General features: G+C 48.2%; 1 protein-coding gene across 1 annotated transcript in view; it reads right to left on the bottom strand.

The window, feature by feature from the left end:
• nej (CREB binding protein nejire) overlaps positions 1-22,365 on the bottom strand; it is a 96,228-nt gene that overhangs the window by 61,103 nt on the left and 12,760 nt on the right. Inside the window, exon 7 of the mRNA XM_050182645.3 lies at positions 3,590-3,854. Within this exon, the coding sequence (XP_050038602.1) occupies positions 3,590-3,854 (265 nt within the window). The remainder of the gene's footprint in view (positions 1-3,589; positions 3,855-22,365) is intronic.

The following is a 22,365-nucleotide window of genomic DNA, read 5'->3' as shown; positions in this document are numbered from 1 at the left end:
CCTGTACAGTAAAACCTCGTTAGACCGTACCAGCTTAAACAGTAGGTTCGTTTTAAAAGTAGTAAAGTCAAATCCCCAACTCGGCGGCCATTGAACATAATGTGTTTTGTATCCGCATAAACCGTACCAGCTTATTGCGTACGTATCAGTTAACACATAGTGTTTCCCCTTTTTGTCACGCAAACACGCCGTTGAGTCGTCTCCATTGGGCAGCGCGGCAGAACAACAAGCCTCAGAGATCGGAACAAGGGCCTCCAATCGCCCTGTGCCTTCACGCTTGAAGCCACATCAACATCAACATCATTTCAGCAGCGTGCGAGAGAGCATTGCGGCGTCGCGCAGGCGAGGACTCGCGTCACGCCAAAGCTCGGATAAAAAAGACACCGGATGTTCAGCATAGAAGAAAAACTGGACATCGTTTGTGCTATCGAACGTGACACGAAGGAGTCAGTGCTGGCACGCGACAGGGATCTGCTGTTGAGTACGGTGTGTGGCATTTGGAATGCGAAGAAGTTGCTTGGCAGCGCTGCTGCGACCGCGAAGAGATGTTAGCTCCAAGTTTCGACTTTTCGTCATCGTTGCCTCTGTTGTTGCCAAAGTGTCGGCTAGCAACTATGATGAGGACGACATGGAAAGCGACAGCACAGGCAATTCAGGCGCGACAGTGGCAGAAGCTGCGCATTACGTCAGCCTCATGAATGGAATCGTTGCGACGAGAACAGCACCACCCAATAAAAAAGTGCCCCGCTACTTACAGCGCGCGTGCACGGAGAATACGCAACGCCTCGCAGCTTCAGTAAGTTTGAGGCCGTTGTCGTCTCTGCTAGGTCGCCGCGGCATCAAACGAAAATAGCACTTTTGTCGCGCAAAGTGAATAAATACTGCATGTTTTTATCCCCTTTCATCGCATTCTCTACGAGTTCCGTTTTTGACAGGTAAGTGGTCGATAACATGCTATTTCAGTTAAACAGTACTACCGTTTAGTGCATACTATTCCCGAGCTCCGGCCAACTACAGTTTAACGAGGTTTCACTATTTCTGCCAGTTTTGTGCTGTCATTGTACGACGATGCAAGGACTGCAAAGGCTAGTCAGATCTGCATGTGAAGGCTCTAGCGCACACGGCACATCATCATCATCAGAGTTAGAGTTGCTGTTTGATGGTGGGAGAACTTGCTCAATTACAGTCTACGCTCGTTACAACGGACCTGCGTACAACAGACTTTCGGATATAGCGAACTATATTTCAGCCTTAGTTTGTTTTACCTATTTTATCAATGGAACGAAGTTCGCTTTTAACGGATTGCACTACAACGGACTATCGGCTACAGCGGACAAAATTGGCGGCAATTTTTGTCAAAATGGGGCATATAATACGGACTTTTGCCGTGTCGACACAAGCTGGCAAATGACTTCCGAGGGTCAGTCGATCGCAGCTCAATATCTTGTGCACAAGGGAGGGAGGAAAGTGGGGCGGAAGCGCACCATCCTTCGCGCGTGAGGCATGGGTAGGAGGTGAGGGAAAGAGGGGGGAAAGTTCTAAGTGAGAGAGAAAATCCGATTTTCGCTTGGTAGCCGGCCTTGAAGCAAAGTCTTGCCATTTTTCTTGTGCCTTCTTCATTTTCTCCAAATCATCGGGTTACATAAGTAGTGCTGGAATGCAGCATGAACACCAGCTGCTGCTAAAAGTGCTTTCATCTGCTAGGCCTAATCCACAGTTACAGGAGTAAACTCCGGCGAGGCTCAGCACGGGTAGCCAACTGTTGACGACACTTTCCAAAGATACGGCCCATTTTAATGAATTTCAACCTTCTCATTTCTTCTTCTGTTCGCAGAATTTATGGCTTGTAGCAAACTGAACTTGACATTGTTTCGTGCCAAGTTTCGCACACCTGAGTAGACGACATTAAAAATCCGCCAATGGCACAGCATTATTACGGTCACGTGCCTCAGTTGACGAAAGGAATTACGCATGGGGGCTACCTTCTCGCAGGCTTTTTCTTCATAGCCATTCAGCGCACAGGGTAGTGGTGGCACGAAAACTAAGCAAGAAGAGTTGCTCTTTCAAACAAGACCAAGATGGCTGCCATCAGAAACTTAGAACGGCAACTGCGTGTCACGGAAAAAGACCCTTTTTGTGCGTTCATCAGTAAAAATACAGCTCGCCGACATGACATAATAACACCATTACAATCAAAGTATTGGTCCAATATGCGTAGAAATTTCTGAGATAATGCATCAGACACTGTAAAATCCAAAAATAATGTTTTCAAAAAAGTGATTTCTTCCCGCAATTTTTCGGTCTTTAAGACCCGTGTCCCGCCTTAACGGCTGCCGTATCTTCGAAGCGATCTGCGATGTGGACAAAGTGCACCTAGTGCCGGTAGCTTCGTATGTGCTGTGCTTTTCGACGTTTAGTTCGCGTTGAAGAGAGAGACAGCACGAAGGTCAATTCACTTGCTGCTGCCGCCGCGCTTACCTTGCTTAATTTGCTATTGCAATCGATGCTTCGCCTTTTGGGCGAAACTGCGACCTTTTTGTTTGTTTTTTACTTTGGATGTCCCTCATTCAGTCTTTACAATAAAGTTACTAGACATCGCAATGGAAGTTTCGAAAGTGAGGCGTCTCAGATACTACGGACTTCGGATAAAACGGACGTTTTCTGTCGGATCATGAGGGTTCGTTGTAACGAATCGACTGTATTTCGTCATCGTTCTGTTCGGCACACAACACCACGCTTTCTAAAGTCTGTAAGATCTTCAAACGTAATGGCAGCAGAAATCAGCACACCACAGCTTAGCAGGTTATCAATGATGTCCACATCTGAGCTCGTTCTGGTAGGCGGCAGTTCAGGCTCTTTAGTTGTGGAGTAGGGCTCCTTCGGACTGCAAAGGCACCAGTGGTACCATTTCACACGGCCTGTCGATAAGTTCATGAGAAAGACTGCTTGGAGCCAGTACAGCGCTGTCCGGAACGCAAACTAAACAAACAAGCACAGAATGGCGGTATGCTGTCCGAAAGGCAAACTCGACAAACAGAATGGCAAGAGCAGCCAATGTGCGGGGTTGCCAGAATAGAATGTGACGATCGTGATATTGGTGCGGCCTATAATTCAAGTAAGGTCGCTAAGTTCAGCATTTGCAGTTAAATCTCCGAGACATAGTGCTCCTACCAAGGCAAGACCTCAGGGATTAGAGTCTAGCATGAAATCTCTGAGGCCATACTTGATGTCTCGTCGAGGTCGCCAGAGGAGATAATGGCGGCAGAGTCTGCATACGCTTCAACCACAGACGGAGTCCGTATAATCGAACGTAGAGCTGGCAGCTGTCCGAAAGCTTGGTTGTCTTTACACAGTAAGTCTACGGGGCCATTGGCAATGCCGCGAAGCTGTCCGAATTACCGAGCATGTCCAGATTATCGGTGTACAATTTATTGGTCGGCAACTGTATACGCACTATACAGATAAGTAGCATCCAGAGAGCAGGGACACAAGGTTTTCTGCACCCTGTATCAAAGTTACTGAGGTTTCAAAGGAAAGAAATGTTTTACAACGAACTTCTGTCAGTGACAATGAGCAGGCATACACTCACATTTTGAGCACCAGGTGATGCCTTAGGTCCCGGGTGACTGACTGGTGCCAGTCTTTGGCGACTCCTCCCGCTGGCTGCACTAGGCTCACACCACTCGGCGCACTCCCAGGGGGAGCCACTTGGTTTGGGGGAACTATGGACACAGCCGCAGGGCCACCTTGCTGCTGCTGCTGTTGTTGCTGCTGCTGAACAGCCTTCATCAACTTTGCAGCAGCGAGCGCTGCTGGTGATGTAGGCCCACCAACGAACGATGATTGAGGCCCACCTATGCCACAAAGAGAAAAAAATAAGGGAACCATCAGCACAACCTTCGGCAATAATAAAGCCTCCAATGGCTATCATGTCAACAGTTGACAAGTTTTCACAGTATCGCTTCAACGGCCTTTAAATCCCGGAGCCCTGTAGCGCACCAAGGAACGTTTGTTGGGCGACACCAACGGCATGGCATGATGTGGCAATTTCATATCCATCGTAGACAGGACATGACATCAAAGCTTGACAGGATTATGTAATTTGCGATTTACATTGGCACAATATTTTGAGTACTGGGGAAAAAAACATCACTTTTACAACCATTTCAAGGGGGATGCGGGCATCAGATCGCTAAAATAGAAAAAAAAATTTTGGAAACCATGTGTTTCGGTTCTTGCAACGCCTAATCTACCATATTTACTAGCATAATGATCGCACTCGTGTAATGTGTAATGATCACAGCCGTGCATTTTGTCGTCCAAATTCTATTTTTTTTTCTCCATAATGATCGCACCCCGAACTTGCCGCAGCGATGTGCCATATGTGCCAAGTCTAGCTGATGATGATCGTGCTTACCATCTGTCAAATGTTATGCAGATGCTTCCAAGAAAAATATTTACAACCAAACTTGCCATGGCTTTATCATTTGTGGGCTTTATAATGGTTGTGGTCAACAACAAAAAAAAAAGGTGCCTTTCGATTCCTCTTTGCATTCGTGGGCACACAACAAATCGCAAGCAGCAACGACAGTAGCCACGTTTACATCGATATGTTAGAAGTGTACCCTATCCATATGCCGACGCTTGTAACACAGCTAAAATAGTCGCCCACCCTTAGTGGAAACGTGCCGAATTACGATTGTAGTGAAGACAAATGCTGGAGTTTTCGCAGCATGCCTGCCATGTGTTTCTGTCACTGGCAGCTGAGCGTGCCCATCTCTGTTTCGGTCCCTTCAAAGTAGACATGGCTATGTTATTGCAGTAAACTTGACAATATTAACGATATTATTTATTACTGATATGGAAAAAACTGTTTCAACACACATAATGTACTCATGAAAAAAAAAATCGCGTATGGCACGTTCAATTTGCTCCGTCAGCTGTCATTTTAAATTTACCCCACGCATACCTGCCAACTTGAAGATTAGGAAATTCGTAAAACTATCGCGGTGGATGGGGGCGGAAGGGGGGGGTGGGGCAGCAGCACTTTTTCTTTTCTTTTAAGGGTTTACCTTTTTCGACAAGCTTACTCACGTTTTCACAACCGCAAGTGAAATCTGTGTCTTGAAAAGTAAAGAGTGAAAACTCTTTCTATCGCTCAGCAGGATAACGAAATTTAGTTTTTGAATGGCGAGATAGGCTAACAACCTCTCACCCTTGCAAGTGTCACTTTACACGTGTTTACATTTTCTGTATATTTTAGCCCCTTGTTTGAAAAAATAAACGCTGCGCTTACATCGTGTTCTGTGAAACCTCGTTAAATCGTAGTTGGCCGGAGCTCGGAAAAAGTATGTACAGTGAAACCTCATTAAACCGTAGTTGGCCAAAGCTCGGAAAAACTACGTACTAAACGGTAGTACTGTTTAACCGAAATAGCATGAGACCTCCCACTTACCTGTCGAAAACGGAACTCGGAGAGAGTGCGATAAAAGGGGAGAAAAACATGCAGTATTTATTCACTTCGCTTGACAAAAGTGTTATTTTCATTTGATGCCACGGCGGCCTAGCATGACGACAGCGGCCTCAAACTTACTGAAGCTGCGTGCCAGCTTTTCAGCCAGCCCGTCTTCTCGGCAAACACTGGCATGGCAGATTCCTCGTTGGCATTACGTATTCTCCGTGCACACATGCAGTAGTGCTGCAGAAGTCCCGGGGCGCCTTTTTCATTGCCGGGTGCTGTTCTCGTCGCGATGATTGCATTCATGAGGCTGACGTAATGCGCAGCTTCTGCCACTGTCGGGCCTAAATCACCCGTGCTGTCGCTTTCCTGGCCGTCCTCATCACTGTCGCTAGTCGACACTTCGGAAATAACAGAGGCAACGATGGCAAAAAGTCGAACCTCGAAGCCGACATCTCTTCGCAGTCGCAGCAGCGCTGCCGAGCAACTTCTTCGCATTCGAAATGCCACACACCGTAGTCAACAGCAGATCCCTGTCGCGTGCCAGCGCCGACTTCTCCGTGTCACGCTCGATAGCACAGACGATGTCTACGATGTCTAATTTTTCTTCTATGCTGAGCACTCAGCATCTGTTTTTTTATCCGAGCTTCGGCATGATTCGAGTCCTCGCTTGCACGTCGCCATAACGCTCTCTGGCATCTTTCTGGCACGACGCTGAAATGACGTTGATGTGGCTTCACACGCAAACGCGCAGGGTGCTTGGAGGCCGTTCCGATCTCTGAGGCTTGTTGTTCTGCCGGGCCGCTCGATGGAGACGACGCACTGCCGTGTTTGCGCGACGAAAAGTGGAAACGCTACGTTTTAACCGATGCGTACGCAATAAGCTGGTACGGTTTATGCGGACAGAAAACACATTATGTTCAATGGCTGCTGAGTCGGGGATTTGACTTTACTACTTTTAAAATGAAACTACTGTTTAAGCGGGTACGGTTTAACGAGGTTTTACTGTATTACTGAAGCTGCAAGCCAGCTTTTCAGCTGGCCCCCTCTTCTCGCCAAGCACTCGTATAACAGATTCCTCGTTGGCGTTGCATGTTTGTTCTCCATGCACGCAGGCGGTAGCGCTGCACAAGTCGCGGGGCACCTTTTTCATTGCAGGGTACTGTTCTCGTCGCAGCGATTGCACTCATGAGGCTGACGTAACGCGCAGCTTCCTCCACTGTCGGGCCTGAATCATCTGTGGTGTCGCTTTCCATATCGTCCTCGTCACTGTCGCTGATGGCCACTTCGGCAACAACGGCAAAAAGTCGAACCTCGTAGCCAACATCTCTTTGCGGTCGCAGCAGAGCTGCTGAGTAACTTCTTCGCATTCTAAATGCTACACACCGTAGCCAACAGTGGATCCTTGTCGCGTGCCAGTGCCGACTTCGTGTCACGTTCGATAGCACGAACTATGTCTATTTTTTCTTCTATGCTGAGCACTCGGCGTCTTTCTTTGCACGACGCCACAATGCTCTCTAGCATGGTGCCGAAATGATGTTGATGTGGATTCACGCGCAAACGCATAGGGTGCTTGGAGGCCGTTCTGATCTCTGAGGCTTGTTGTTCTGCCGGGCCGCTCGATGGAGACGTTTGAGCGATGAAAAGTGGAAACACTAAATGTTACCGTATTTACACGATTTAAGTCAACTTGAATGTAAGTCGACCCCCCCAATATTGCGTGTGACAGGGGGAAAAAAAAGATGAGCAAACCCGCGAGCGCATTCCATAACGAAAATTTATTAGTAGCTGGCATGGTCACTGGACTACTACTACTCACTAGTGCTGCCATCGTCATTGCTGCTACGGTTCCACAGCACGCCGCTATCCAGCTAAATTTCGCATTTGAATACATACATAAGTCCACGCCGAAAGCACCCAACCACACAGAGCCGTTAGGGAGGCTCTTTTGAAATGTCCGGTTGGCGTAAGTTCGTGGTCTTCTGCCGCCAGCCACTCGTACTGATGGCGGAGCAGGTCCTTAAAAGGCGAAGATCAAGACTTGTCTCATGAACATGTCGCATGTCACTGGCAAGGTCCGATCACGCATTTTGGCGACGTACGCCGCAAGCTTGGCTTTCAGCTCTGGAAAGTGTACCAGCTTCGGCCCGCGGAAACCTCTTCGCTTGCCGTCACAGGTGAAAATTTTTCTTCGCTGCCGTCGCCACTCTTGCACCAGCCATTAAGAAACATCAAACTTGCAGCCCGCTGCGCAGTTATTTGTTTCTTCAACGTAAAGGATGGCAGCCCTCTTAATGCCGCTGTTAACGAGCGCCGAATGTTTAGTGGACTCTGAGCACTCATGACGACTAGCACGTGGCCGGCAGTCAAATCGAACGCATGAAACTAAAAGAGCTACGGGGAAAGAGAAACACGCGAGCCACAAGCGGTGTCTGCTCTTCCATGAACTATCGCTACTCTACTCCCTGCAAGCGCCGCTGTTCTGAGAGTGCCGCCGCAAATGGAACAGCGGCACTTCCATGATCTATCGACACCCCCACATGAGTGCTGTGTGCGCTGTAAAACTAAAAAATGTTGAAAAACTGTTCCGAAAAGCAAATGAACGCGCGGTATAGCGGAAAGCTACAGGTGGCGCCGTAGAGCAAACAAAGAATTGGAACTACGTCGTAGCTCCCCTGATATCCCGTTGGTCTCGGCTTTTTTTTTTTGCTGTGCCATATTTTGGTTTCGATTGTAAGTTGACACCCCACTTTAGATTTTCAAATTTTAAAGAAGAGGTCGACCTACAATCGTGTATATATGGTAATAACCTATATGTAGGCAATAAGCTGTTATGGTTTATGCAGATACAAAACACATTATTTTCAATGGCCGCTGAGTCGGCGATTTGACTTTGCTACCTTTAAAACGAAACGACTGTTTAAGCGGGTACGGTTGAACGAGGTTTTACTGTACTTCCTTTTGTCATTCGTCCGGGTTGCACTGCCCACACTTAGGGACATGTTCAATCACCAACTCACCAAGCCTGCCGCTGGGGCACAATTTATTTTTGCAATGATTTTGCTGTTGCCTTCTTTGCCTGCTTCAGAAACTTCTCCGTGTAGGTTTGCTCAAAGCAAGTACCGTAAAAACCCGCGTATAGTACGAGGTTTTTTTCCTGTTATTAGCGTCCCAAATTTCCGCCTCGTACTATATGCGGATCCGGACAAAAATTTCAAAGTTCGGCTCGAAGTTTTGGTTTCGTTATTGCTGTGTGGCTACGGCTTGGCTTCGTAATATCTGCATGGCTACGACTTGGCTTTGTTATTGCTGCCTGGCTACGGCTTGCCTTCGCTATTGCAGCGTGGCTACGGCATCGTTTCTTTCTTTGTTGAGTGCGGACCTTGGCAGTTCACGTGTTAACCGCGCTTCGCGAAGTGCATCGTTTTTAGTGAAGGAGCACGATGTCGGGGGCACGGAAGCAGTACTCGGCAGCTTTCAAGCGAAATGTGATTTTAGCGGCAGAGGAAATCGGCAACAGTGCGGCCGGGAGGCAGTTTGGCGTCACCGAGGGAAGTATCCGCGGATGGCGACGGCAAAAAGAAGCACTTTTCGAGTGCAGCGGAAAGCGAAGAAGCTTTCGCGGCCCGAAGAATGGGGCATTCCCTGAAATTGAACTCAAACTGACGGAATTCGTCCGAGAACAGCGAGCCGCGCATCTTGCTGTGAGCGTGGAGCTCATGCAGGCAAAAGCCAGGGAGCTTGCGAGAGAAAAAGGCCTAACGAGCTCCACCTTCAAAGCAAGCAAGCATTGGGTTTATCGGTATATGTGCCGTGCAGGATTTTCATTGCGCCGGAGAACTTCAATTTCACAAAAGCTGCCGGAATCGTTTGAAGAGTTACTGGTGGCTTTCCAGCGCCGCGTTATTTCGTTGCGCAAGTTGAAGAACTTTCAGCTAGGGCAAATCGGCAATGCTGACCAAACACCAGTTTATCTGGACATGCCATCGCCCCTCACCGTGCACGAAAAGGGCTCGAAACAAGTTTGTGTCCGGTCCACTGGGAACGAGAAGACGCGTGTTACCGTCATGTTGTCATGCACGGCAGACGGCCGCAAGCTCCCGCCCTATGTCGTCTTCAAGCGCAAGACAATGCCGAAAGGTGAGCTGCCGAAAAATGTCATCGTTAAATGCCATGAGAAAGGGTGGATGAATGAGAGTCTTGTGCTCGACTGGATAAAGTCCGTTTGGTGTAGGCGGCCCGGTGCACTGTTGTCGTTCCCGTCCATCCTCGTGCTGGACGCGTTTCGTGGCCATTTGGCCGACTCGGTGAAGAAGCTGTTGCGTGATTGTAATACTGAACTCGTCGTTATCCCTGGTGGGATGACGTCTCAGCTGCAGCCTCTAGATGTTTGCGTCAACAAGCCTTTCAAGGACGCGGTGAAGCGGTGCTACGCAGAGTGGATGCGGTCAGGTGAACCTGCAGTGACGCCAACTGGGCGGCTGAAGCGGGCATCGCCAGCCACGCTGTGCAAGTGGATCGTGGACGCATGGGCGAGCATCCCAGAAGACCTTGTGCGTCGCGCTTTCAAGAAGTGCGGGATCTCGAACGCGCTCGATGGCACCGAGGACGAGTACCTCTGGGAGGATATGTCAGACAAGGAATTGTCCGATGAAAGCGCAGCGGAGGACGACAGTGAATGAAGTGCTGAGTCCGATTTCAATAAATGTTTTCCCCGAGTTTCTCTCACTCGTATTATACGCGGGTAAACCTTTTTTTTTCCATTTCTCGTCCCAGAAATTTCACCTCGTATTATATTCGGGTTCGTATTATACGCGGGTTTTTACGGTATCACTCTGGTGCCCCTTGACCATCAACAGACTTTCGAGTGTTTACTCCCACACAGATAAGCAAAACTCCACGAGTTTTGTTCACAGTGCTGAATATTCTCTCACATTCAGCATTGCTGTAAGGAATGGAGAGAACACCCAGCATAACCATTGAAATTACGTGGAACCTGAGCGATCCGTCGACACTTCGAATGCTTCCTAATTACGACCACTGCACGTCACACCTTGGCTCATTCAATATGTCCGCTGGAACCTCATATGCTAGCAAGTTGGCAAACTCAACTTCAAGTGTGTCGATTGCTTCTTCTTTTGATTTGCCACTTCTGCTGGGGTAGGATAGCAAAGAATGCCATAATAAAATGACTTACGCTGTTGAATGAAGCAGGTTCCAGAGCTTGTTAAAACTTCTTTCTGGGCGAGTTGGTGCATACTTGACATAAAAATTGTTACAGCGCAATAACATGCAACCACAAGTATGAAGGACGGAACACAAGTGCTTGTGTTCCGTCCTTCATACTTGCGCTTGTGTTCCGTCCTTCATACTTGTGGCTGCATGTGATTGCGCCGTAACAATTTTTATGTCATGTCCAGAGCTTGTACTTGAGCAACTTCAGCCATATTGAGATTGATGTCTTCTAGGGGGAATTTGTGGCGAATGTAATCGCATGCTGCCGTTAAGTACAGACGTACAGCAGAGAATAACTGCTCTCTCTCAATGCAGCTCAGTGTTTCAACCACAAAGTAGGTTGTGCTGCCAATGACTATGCCTTCTTCACCTTTGTGGTTCTCTGCAGCTCCACAGTCAACTTCCAGCAATGAATTACATGCCTTGACAACACCTGGGCGCACAAATCTAGTCGGGAGATCCTCGAAAAGGCGGTTCAAGAGGCCCCTCAGTACATGAATCTGAGGAACCTGTGCCTAAAGAAGGCAGTTCCCCTTCTCAAAGAGCCGTTTTGGAGAAAAAGCATGCCCTGTTTAACCCCAATGACAAAAAAAAAATGAAATAAGGCGCTCCTCATGGGTCACCTGGCTGGCGTCCCCAGAATCCCTGGTATGAAGTGTCAGTTTTTTTGCCTGCGGTCCAGAATGAGCTCTATTCCTCTTTAACGAGCGTTCATCGCCGCTGGTGCTTTTCCTCCCGGGGCCTGAAGCAGTAAGTAGAACCCCGCTGTTACGTTCCTCACTGCTGCGTTTTTCCGGCTGCTACGTCGTTTTCATCCGGTCCCGGCATAGCTTCCATAGGATCCAATGTATAAGGAACCCCGCTGTTACGTAGTAGCTGTGAAAACGTTCCCGCATGATGCGTCGCAACCCGAACCCGCCTGGGCTAAAGTAGGCAACACGCTTCAACCGCCATTTTGACTTTTGACAAGTTCTGACTGGGCTTGGCTTGGCTTGGCTATGGAACTGGCTGCAAGAAGCCGCACGCAAGTTCGAGAAGTTACCACTAGGTGGCCATTCGTGAAAAATGCTCTCACTATCATCACTGTGATTACGGTCCCCGCATGGTTTGTTGGACGGGTCGACTCACGGAGGAAGGAAACTCGGGAGAGGCCCTGACGTCGCTCTTTGTGAAGCTATAGCTAAAGGGAACCTGGAAGTTGGCATTGCTCATGGCGTTGCTCCGCCTAACGGCCAGCTCTCTTCTCTTGTTTACATTTCTCGAGAAACCCCGCCGCGCTGCGCGCAACCGGGCTGCTCGGACGCGCGCGCTCTGCAGCAATACTAAACAATCGTTAGCACGTTAACATGATTACGCCAAAGAGGGCAAAATTTCCCGCGGATATTCCTTCGTCCGTTGCCATTGCCGTGGTGCGGTGACGACGAGGAGCACGAGCCGCATGATGCCGGGGAGTTGCCAAATCCTACCTCACAGCGACGCTGACAGCAATGCGGCCTTTCAGGCTATTGAGAAACGTGTGGTGATTTCTAGCGAGTGAAAGAAACGGCAAGCCACCATTCTAGACTTTCTAAGCGCAGCGCACTCTGTGGAAATAAATAGTCTATAGTTGAAGCTGCACTTTTTTCACTCATTTTCGGAGCTTTCCTCACTGTTGCGTTTTCCCGGCTGTTACGTTGTTTTTCCTCGGTCCGGTGAAAAACGTATGAACGGGGTTCCACTGTATTTTTCAGGGCTCTGCCCAACAAGATGGTGACCTTCAAAGGTGTTCCGTGCATTGGTGGCAAGAAGTGCAAGCAAAGGATAACTGTGCTTCTTGCCGCCAATACGACTGGCACGGAGCACTTGCCACTTGTCATCGGGAAGGCACATAAGCCACGTTGTTTTAAAAACATCAAAAGCCTTCCTGTCGAGTACAGAGCGAACAGGAAGGCCTGGATGACCTCAGACATTTTTCGAGGCTGGCTGCAGCAGTTAGACCGGCACCTCATGTCTACGGACCGCAAGATAATTATGGTTGTTGACAACTGCAGTGAACATAACTGTACAGTCTAACTGAAGAGTGTCAAGGTAGCCTTTTCTCGCCCAACACTACATGTGCCCTTCAGCCGACGCACCAGGGCATCATTCACTATGTGAAGTCGAAGTACCGAAAGCACCTGCTACAGCGAATGATCTTACGCTCGGAAGTTGGAAAGCTGTATGAAGTGGACTTACTCTGCGCAGTGACCATCATCGCTCACGTGTGGAAAAATACACTTCCGCAAGCCATCGCCAACTGTTTTTGGCAACCTGCCAACCTGGCGAGATCAAAAGTAAGGAGACTTCTTATTTGCACCAACAGGGCAGGGGGGGGGGGGGGGGGGAGAGGTTTATTCAAACTTTCAGGCAGTGTTCGGCGAGTCCTTTTGCAGGGACCTTGCAGTAGCGGACTTTGCTCACTTCAAAAATTTGTCGGGGTAGCTTTGCTCAGAACATGGTCCAGACAGACGGCCCTTCACTAGCAGCAGATGTTGGAGGGTTGTGCTGCACATCGATGAGCGGAATTCAGGCCCAGTTTTTCGTGCCGTGCTAAATATACTCACACACTGCGTAGCTGTGTGGTATCACAATTAAATCCAGCATCACCTTAGCAACTCGGTGAAACATGTTTTCCATCAGTGTTTTTCATTTTTCGAACCATAGACCACTGCACATCCCACCTTTCTTCATTCATAATGTCCTCTGTAAGACTGTACGCCTGTAGAGTGGCCAACACGGCTTCGAGGGCATCTAAAACGTCTTCAGGAGATTCATTGGAATCTCAAGGCAGCAGCTGAGGGAAACTATGAATAAAGAAACGAAGACTCGAAAGCGATGCCTGTGAAATAATTTCAAGTTGGTCACCTCCACATTCTTCAGAGTTGCGTCCACATCCGTAACGCTTCGCCTCATCACATTGCGGAAACATTTTCCGTAGAAGAGGCCCAACGTGGTCGCTGACACTAAGGGATAGGTTGTGTTCGGTGAGGAATCCCGTCAAGAGGCACTCCACAAGCTATGACACCGTCGTCGCAGTTGTTCCGGAGGAAGTTCACTATGTTGTCTTGCTGCTCAGCAGTGCAAACATAGTTTTGATGCTTCGCCGTAGAAACGTGCAGTTTGAAGTTGCCTTTGCCACCGTGAAGCACACTGACGTCGCATCCACACGTTGTACAAAAGGCAAAATGTTTTCCTTTTCTTGATGTCATAAAGCACAGAAATTCAGAAGGGTAAGATCACAAAAACTTCTGCAAATACTTTTTCTTGGGCTTTGACAGCTCCATGGCATCAAGCAGGCGAGGTTTCTAACTTTACGTGGTGCACCGCACACACGGCCTAGCCAACACTAATCATACACACAAACAGCAGTAACAGTGCACCATGGAGGAATGCATGCATGAAATGCAAGAGCTACATTGGCTCTGGCTTTGGTTGGCTTTCCGGGCACCGTAGTTGGCTGCTTAGTCTATGTTACCCGTGGCACTAGTGCAGCCGTTGTTGGTGATGCTGACGATTACTATGTGGCTGCAGATTCCATGGTGATGGTTTCGCAAAAACCATTATGGCACGACCAGAGACAACTTTTCGGGAGATATAAGACTGTGATCGTATGATCGGAAAGTTCAGTGAAAAATCGGGAGTCTCCCGGGCGTATTGGGAGGGTTGGCAGGTATGCACAGCGGTTTTGCGAGGACCGAGCATGTGGCAGTAGCCGACGAGGTGTCAGTCGAATCCACCAATGATGACTGCCCGACCTTCGATGCTGTCCTTCCCACAGATGTGAACCTTCAGGACTACATCGCGATTGACGACTGTGTCGCCATGACTGGTCTCCTGACCGATGAAGAAATTATTAATGATGTCGCACGCACCCGGGAAGACCATGATTCGACGAAGAGTCATGCGAAAAGGTGCAGCCGCAACCTCATCGCATCTCCCGAGAAGTCATGGAGGCGCTTTTGATATTGGAGGACGTTTGCCTGAGCACTTCCGACAGTTTGCGGGCTGTAGCAGCTGCAGCGAAAGCTGAAGACGGCTGTCTAGTCACTGGATTGAGAGTAGCTTTCTGTATTTATGCATGTGATGGACTTTAATGTCGTTAAAGTAACAATTAGGTAATGAAATTGGTAGAATAATAGTTATTTTCTATTAAACAAAAAAAGAAGCATGTACTGTTTGCAAAACATCGGTACACTCATGGTGTCGAGGATACACATTCGCTTCCAAAACAAATGCGAATGAGTTTGGCGAACTCATACGTTTGTAGATGTCATTTTCGACGAATGTCATTACATTTTACCGTGTGACAGCAAACAAATGGCATTATCAGGGAATGTCATTCGTTGTAAATGACATTAGATTTGCCATGTGACAGAGGTATTAAGGTATGCTTCTTCAACTTGATTTTAATGTTTTTCCTGTTCATTTGTTAATTCGGCATTCGGACAATTCGGACATTTCTTCCGGTCCTGTGAGATCCGAATTAACGAGCTTGTACAGTACAGTAAAAGCTCGTTAATTCGAATTCCGCGGGGATGCTATGAAAATTCGAATTATACAAAATTCGAACTAATGAAAGTCAGAGAAAAAAATCACTCGGTTAAGGCGCGTATATAGTCTGACGTGGCGTGAGCACGCGCGCACACGCTACGTCACGTTGGCGTGAACAACGTCTATACTTCGAAGCTCTGGCGCAGCCAACGTAACCAGACGCGGCCAGCGCGGTCTGACGCGCCCGACGTCGAGATGGCTCTTGCTCCATCCGCGCTGACTGGGGCGGAGAAAAAAAAAAGTCTCCATCTCGCGCGAAAAGCGAAGCATCGATTGCGATAGAAAATTAGTAGATAGCTATACGAAGTAAGGATAATAGTTTTATCGGCCGTATAAACTTGTAAACATTTGCTTACTAACTAAATTAACAAGCACTGTGTCACGCACGCACAGGTGAGCATGAACGCATCTCGCTCGATGACCGCGGAAACTCGCTGAAAAACGCTGGAGTGAGGGCACGCAGCAGTAGCAGCGAGCAAATTGACGTTCGTACAGCCCTCGCTTTAACGCGAACGAAACGTAGAAAGCACATCGCATATGAAGCTACCGGCAATACGCGCACTCTGCAAACATCGCAGATCGCTTTGAAGACGAGGCCCACGCGGGCGCGCACTTTGGCCACGTCGCAGATCGCTTTCAAGATGCGGCGGCCGCATGGCCACGCCGTAAGCAGCAGCCGCCTCAGCCTCTGAAGATCGTCCCCCGCTCGTACGCAAAGAACATGGCGCGCGGCGAGGGTGTTATCGTCCTTGCCGCTGATCGAAAAAGCAAAGCTGCGCGACCCGCGCGGCGACGCCTGCGTGCTCCCGCGCACTAGCACTCTCGCCATCCACGATGATGCGGAGTTCGAATTATCGGTGGCGGTGCGAATTTCAGTGTGAATTATACATTGTGGGACGGACCGCGGCAACTAATTCGAATTATCCGAAATTTCGAATTAACGAGTAGTGAATTAACGAGCTTTTACTGTATAACATTTTGGAGAAAAAGATAGCATGCCCTGTTTAGCTGTAAAGTTGGTGCATTTCCGAGTATTCTTTGTACTTGCCTGGATGTTTCTTCAAGCGGGTGACAAGCGTCGTCGTAGTGCTAGTAGGCTTCTTCAAAACAACTTGGCAGGTCTCGCACTGCGCTTCACCTCCAGCAGGCGCTTTCAGGGAAAAGTTCCATATCGGGTTCGCGTGCGTGCACTGCCCAGACATGGGCACGGTCAACGCCATCTTCACCTATAGCGGCAGCAGCCTACACATGCATAAGCGCGACTGAAGGACAGGGCAATGCCGACGCCTTGTCAGGGGGAGAAAAAAAAGCAAGGAAAAAAATCGACGTCTACACCAGTGCGTAGTGAGCTATACGCAGTGCCCACGTAGTCAGCTATACAGTGATGACGCATTTCCAGCTTTTTAATGCAAAAATGTATAGCCTTCAAGATCTACAGCCGCTGTATGGCAGCCATGGCGTATAAAACATAGCCTCCAAGATTTGTATTTGTGCCGGTCAGTTGTGGCTTTTGGCTGCCTATTCGAGACTGCCAAATAATTCGAAAATATTGAATACCTTAATTCGAATCGAAGCGAATAACGAATAGAGAACTATTCGATGGAATATTTGCCCATCCGTAGTTTTTTCCTTCCGTCTGCTGACAAAACAGCACTGTGTTTACCTTCTTCATCCTGCATTCTTGACGAGAGTCATGTCTTATCAAGATTACGAAGTCATTGCCGCTGATCACAATCATGTTGGTGTGCTTCCTACTGCTGCGGTGTTGCTGTGTTCAAAAGATAAAGAGAATCCTTCCTTGTATTCAGGGTCTGTTTTGTCGTACAGAACTGGATATGGTGCACAGTCTCCAACAACCTTTCCATCGGGAAGTCTCAGTTAAGACATGTCACTGTAAATAAAAACAAGCACAATCGAGACCAACCAAGGCAGCCAAAACAAGTGTGAGTGAGAGTTGACGCTAGCAGACAATGCGAAACAATTGGTTCAGCTGAACTGGAGGCAAGTATGAATAGAGCGGTCGGGCGGATCCGCATGACCAGTTTCCTATACGTATGTCACTGTAGGGGCCACTCTTATTGCTTTCCTCCACTCGCAGCTCGCTTGCCACCGCAGCGAGCCACGAAAAATTGGTCCAGGACTAATCCCTCCTACGGCACACATTTTGCCGCTAGTGTAGCTGGGACATTTACGATGCAACGCGGAAATGGCGACCTTGCCACTTGAAAGAGGGTGAAATTTCAGCCATATTTTTTTTTTTCTTAGCACGCAGCATTGAGCGGTTTCTCCTAAGCCTTTCCTTTATGGCTTAGTCAGCGCAACGCTGGTCGGAAGCGCGGCCACGCAATTTGGTGCGTTGCCGAGAGCATTGTCGGAGCGTGGTATATTCAAATTAACCGTCAAATGCTTGCGCATTCTAATTACTGGGCGTTCTCGCCCATTGGAATATACATAACTTGACAGGACCACGGCACCAGTTCGAATAAACCGAAAGTTTGATGAAGTGTGTTTGAATTAACGAGACTCCACTGTAAAACAAAAACTAAAGAAGATAATAAAATTTTATAGAGTAAACCTTGTGAAACCATAGGTTCTTAAACAGTAGTTTCATTTTAATAGTAGTAAAGTCAAATCCCTGATTCAGCGGCCATTGAACATAATGCGTTTTGTATCTGCATAAACTGTACCAGCGTACGTATCGGTTAACACGTAGTGTTGGCACTTTTCGTAGCGCAATCGCGGCGGAAGGTCGGCCAGGTAGAAGAACGAGCCTCAGAGATCAGAACGGCCTCCAAGCACACATGCAGAGGGCACTTGGAAGGGTAAAGCCACATTAACATCATCATTTCGGCACTGAGCCAGAGAGTGTTGTGGCTGGGGCCGAATCTTATCACGGTTCGGTTGGGGAACCGTTCGTTTGGCCTCGCACTCGCTCCAAGTTCCATTTTTTACAGTTAAGTGGGCGATCTCACGCAATTTCGGTTAAGCAGTACAGTCGAACAAACTTACAACGATACTGGTTTTAACAATATATCGGTTATAACAATTAGAAGCTGCTGCACCATAAACTTCCGTATGTTTTCCATGCTGAAATAACTCGCTTACTACAATGCCCCGATGATACATTATCGGTTATAACGATGAAATCTGGCCACTAGGTGTCGGTGCCAAAAGGTAGTGAAATGTGGAATCCTTGAAAAGAAAACAAGAAAATGAGAAATTCGAACCACTGACCGATGGCCCTGACAGCCACCACGTGTTCATTTTCCAGCCTTCTCCGCGCCTTACTCCCATCGCCTTTCCATCCCTCTGAACACGAATGGACTGTGCCCATAGCTCTAAGCCATGCCACCCTCAGAAACATGAATGGACCGTGCCAACTGCACTGTTCCCAGATTGCTCGCTGGCTCCTCATTCAGCGCAGTTCTGCAAACAGCTTAATCGCTCACGTTCGTCTTTGGTGGTTGCATCGACATCGGTCCTGGCCACGTGGTTTCTCAGCCTTGTTTGACTCGCCGCTAAAACGGAAGATGGCCGATTCACCCGCTGATCATCGGCAATGCATGACGTTGGCGGTGAAAAGAAAGCGCAGGGCTATAGATTTGGATACTAAGTGCTTCTAACCGACGAGGCGATCGTCACGAACATGCTTGCATCGGATAGCGATGGCGACGATGGCGCTGGTGACGTGGTAGGGCAGGCTGCCTCAATGTTGCCCTCACAGGAGGCTTGACAGATGATTCAGTCCCTCCGATATTTCATTTTCACGAGAAAACTTCTGCTGCACTATACGCAGCACCTGGATGCCTTGGAGAAGCATGTCAGCAAGCTTCGCGTAAAGCATGCAAGGCTGGCCGACATAGGGTTTTTTCTTGCAACAGCTCTGCCATTCCCCTATTTAAATTTTCTCATGCAACCCGGTTATAACAATTTTCAGTTATAACAATGGAATTTTCGTGGCACTTGAGTATTGTTATAAGTGGCTTGGTACAACAGTGCAGTCCACTTATAACGATACCACATATAATGATATATCAGTTATAAGGATGGGTCCACATGAGAGTGTCATTTTATGCATTAAGTCTATGGTGAAAAAACCATTTATAACAATAGGTTATTCCCTGCATATCGGATATAACGATCAAAATTTTGCAGTCTGGACGGCGTTTTCCGTGCCAAATAATCGTAACATTTGCATTGCTTAGTTCCCTGAAACGAACGATGTCGAGACGAGGCGATGTTCACCTCCGTAAGTTCGTATATGCCGCCATTACCGCGCAGCGTGTTCGCCCCGCCCGCACACCGGAGAATAGCTGAGTAGGCGCAGCGCGCCACAAGATGGCGCTAGCTGCTTCATGCGCGTCGGCCACAGTCGCTCCGAAAGAGAGAGAAAGAAAAAAAAAAGCAACAAGCAAAGCGGCGGGGTGGCGCCTGTCCCGCATCTCTCTCTTTCGCGATAGCAGGCTGACGCCACCGTTAGCATGGACGAGAGCCATCGTCTCAAGCCTTTCATGATCGGGCGATCAAAGAAGCCAACGTGCTTTAAGAATCAAAGCATCCCGGTCCGCTATCGAAGGCATTAAGAAGGCGTGGATGAACCGCGACCTGTTCGAAGAATGGCTGCTCGAGTTCGACAGTATAATTGAAGGCCAAGGAAGAAAAGTAGTGTTACTACTTAACAACTGTAGCGCACACAGCGTTAACCCGAAGCTAACATCTGTCGAATTGATGTTTCTGCCTCCGAATACTCCGGCAGGCCTGCAGCCGTTAGACGCCGGCGTGATCGCCAACCTTAAAGTCCTGTATCGGCGGCGCATGCGGGAGTGGCTAATTTTAGCCATTGACCGCGCAGCTCCTGGCCTGTCGGGTCATGCAGACGGGCCCCCTGACCTGAAGATCAGCCTTTTGAAAGCCGTGCGCTTCGTTTATGGTGCATGGTATGAAGTAAAGCAGTCAACCATATATGTACAACTGCTTCAAAAAGGCGGGCTTTGTGCGTCGGGACGAACTTCCCCAACCCACTGAGACCAACACGGTGGAGACCGCTGACATAACCGAGCTCTGGGAGCTCGTTCCTACTGGTGACACAGGTGGTGCGTCGATGGAGGAGTTTTTGACTGAAGACAGTGCTGCCTCGTTCTGCGATGAGGTCACCGACGAGGCGATCGCCGAAGATGTGTTGTCTCGACAGACGGCAAAGTTGTGCAACGGTGGCGACGGCAGCAGCGACAGTGACGAGATTGACAGTGGCTCCTTGACCCCGATCACAATGTCCACGCAAAGTGCACTGTCGTCGATCGACTCCTTAATTGATTTTACGCATGCTAAAGGATTGCCGCCAGTGTTTGTGCAGCAGCTGGAATCCATGCACACCGCGGTTGTGAAGCTGAAGCTGCCGCAAAAGCAAGTGCAGATTTCTGACTATTTCGGCGCGCCTAACCCTTGACACGGTCATTGGCGCTAGAAATAAAGTTTGTTTTTCACGGCCTACTTTCTACTTCATCTATTTTTTAGAGCAAGTAGAAAATTCGAGTTCGGAGCTGCAAAGGTATGTTCCGCATTTTTTTTAATTTTTTTTAATAACTGCAGTCCAGATATAGCGATCATCGGTTATAACGATCATATTTTTCGTCTTTCTCGATATCGTTATAAGTGGACTGCACTGTACCGTATACGTGGGTACTAGCGTTTTGTACATACTTTTTCCAAGCTCTGGCCAACTACGGTTTAAGGGGGGACATGGCGATTAGAGATATCATACTTATTCTTAGACCAAATTCAACTAAAACACATAGACTTGTTCAGTTTTTCAAGCTGATTTCAAAGCGCAATTATTTTTTATAGGTCAAGTAATTAGGGAGGTAATTAAAAGTACACTACTATTATTTGTGGAGACAATGGGTAAATAAATCTGGACAGAAAGCTGTAATTAAAGTATGAGTGGACAGCTGAATGTTTAATGAGTGAAATGTTGCAAGCCGTTTTCAAATCCAACAATAATTAGCAATTTAGCAGTTCATCGAAGTCTATTGTTTACGGCATGGCTACTAGGTCACAAGAACAAAAGGAAAAAAAGAATTATAGGCAAATAAAAAACAAGAATGTGCTTGCAGCACTTCAAGCTTTATGCATTTAGCTTCATATACCAAAACAAATTACATCTTTAGCTGTCCAGGATCTTGAGATATTGTTGCCACAAACAAGCAGGGTGAATGAAAAGCTCGTTTTGAGAAAATTGCAAATAACACACACAACTTCATTTATTCAGGAATATCATGAAATACCAGCCATAACAGGCTAGTATGCCCCTGGCAGATAGTCAGCTTGGGAACTGTTCCCTGTGTGGCCCTTTTTCAAGGCTCGATTCATGACTTCCACAGACGCTCGCTTTCGAGCTGAAGCCTTCATTTGCCGCTGGTCTTTCTCATTCATGCGGTCATTGCTTACTCTGCTGGGGTTGAGGCTCAGTTCTTCGAGTATAGGCGCCGACGCTCTGAAGTTGCCTGCATTAAACTTGAGCACTGCCTCCGCCACAGCTGCCTCCACAGTGAAGAGAGAGGCATGGCGCTCCTTTGGTGCAAGAGACCAGATCATTGAGTGGAAGCTCTTGTTGCTGTTTTGGGTCTTTCCCCGTTGGCACTTTCAAGCAGTTTTTTATCACTCAAGCGCTCGTATATGGGGAGTAAGGCCTGGCAAACATGAGGAGGCAAGTTGAGACGATGTTTCGGTGCAAGCTCGCACCTGGCCTGTGCAGCATTTTGACGGCACCAGGAGTTGGGACCTGTTGGGCAAAGTGTATGGTTTGCAACAGTGTCGCCCACCCGTAGTACGCGCTCAGCTTTGTGATAAGGTCTGCTGTCAGTTGACCCTTTCCACCAAGGCTCTGAAAGCCCGGTGCTTTGTGCTTCGTTACAAGGTCGTGCAAAGCTGTGCCCATGCACTTTTGCACATGATTTACGCAATCCTCCTTGTCAATCTCTACGTATCCATACACCTTTTTCTCTTGCAAGGCAAGGTACGTGCGACTGTCCCCATCACCGAGCACAGTGGTGTAGCGAAGGTTGTGCCATTCGAGAGACCTCCTGAAAAGAATAAGTGCGGCC

Source organism: Dermacentor andersoni, chromosome 4 (assembly GCF_023375885.2).
Source record: "Dermacentor andersoni chromosome 4, qqDerAnde1_hic_scaffold, whole genome shotgun sequence".
Classification (NCBI taxonomy): Eukaryota; Metazoa; Arthropoda; class Arachnida; order Ixodida; family Ixodidae; genus Dermacentor; species Dermacentor andersoni.
The sequence above is the reverse complement of the archived record's forward strand: the minus strand, read 5'-3'. Positions and strand labels throughout refer to the sequence as shown.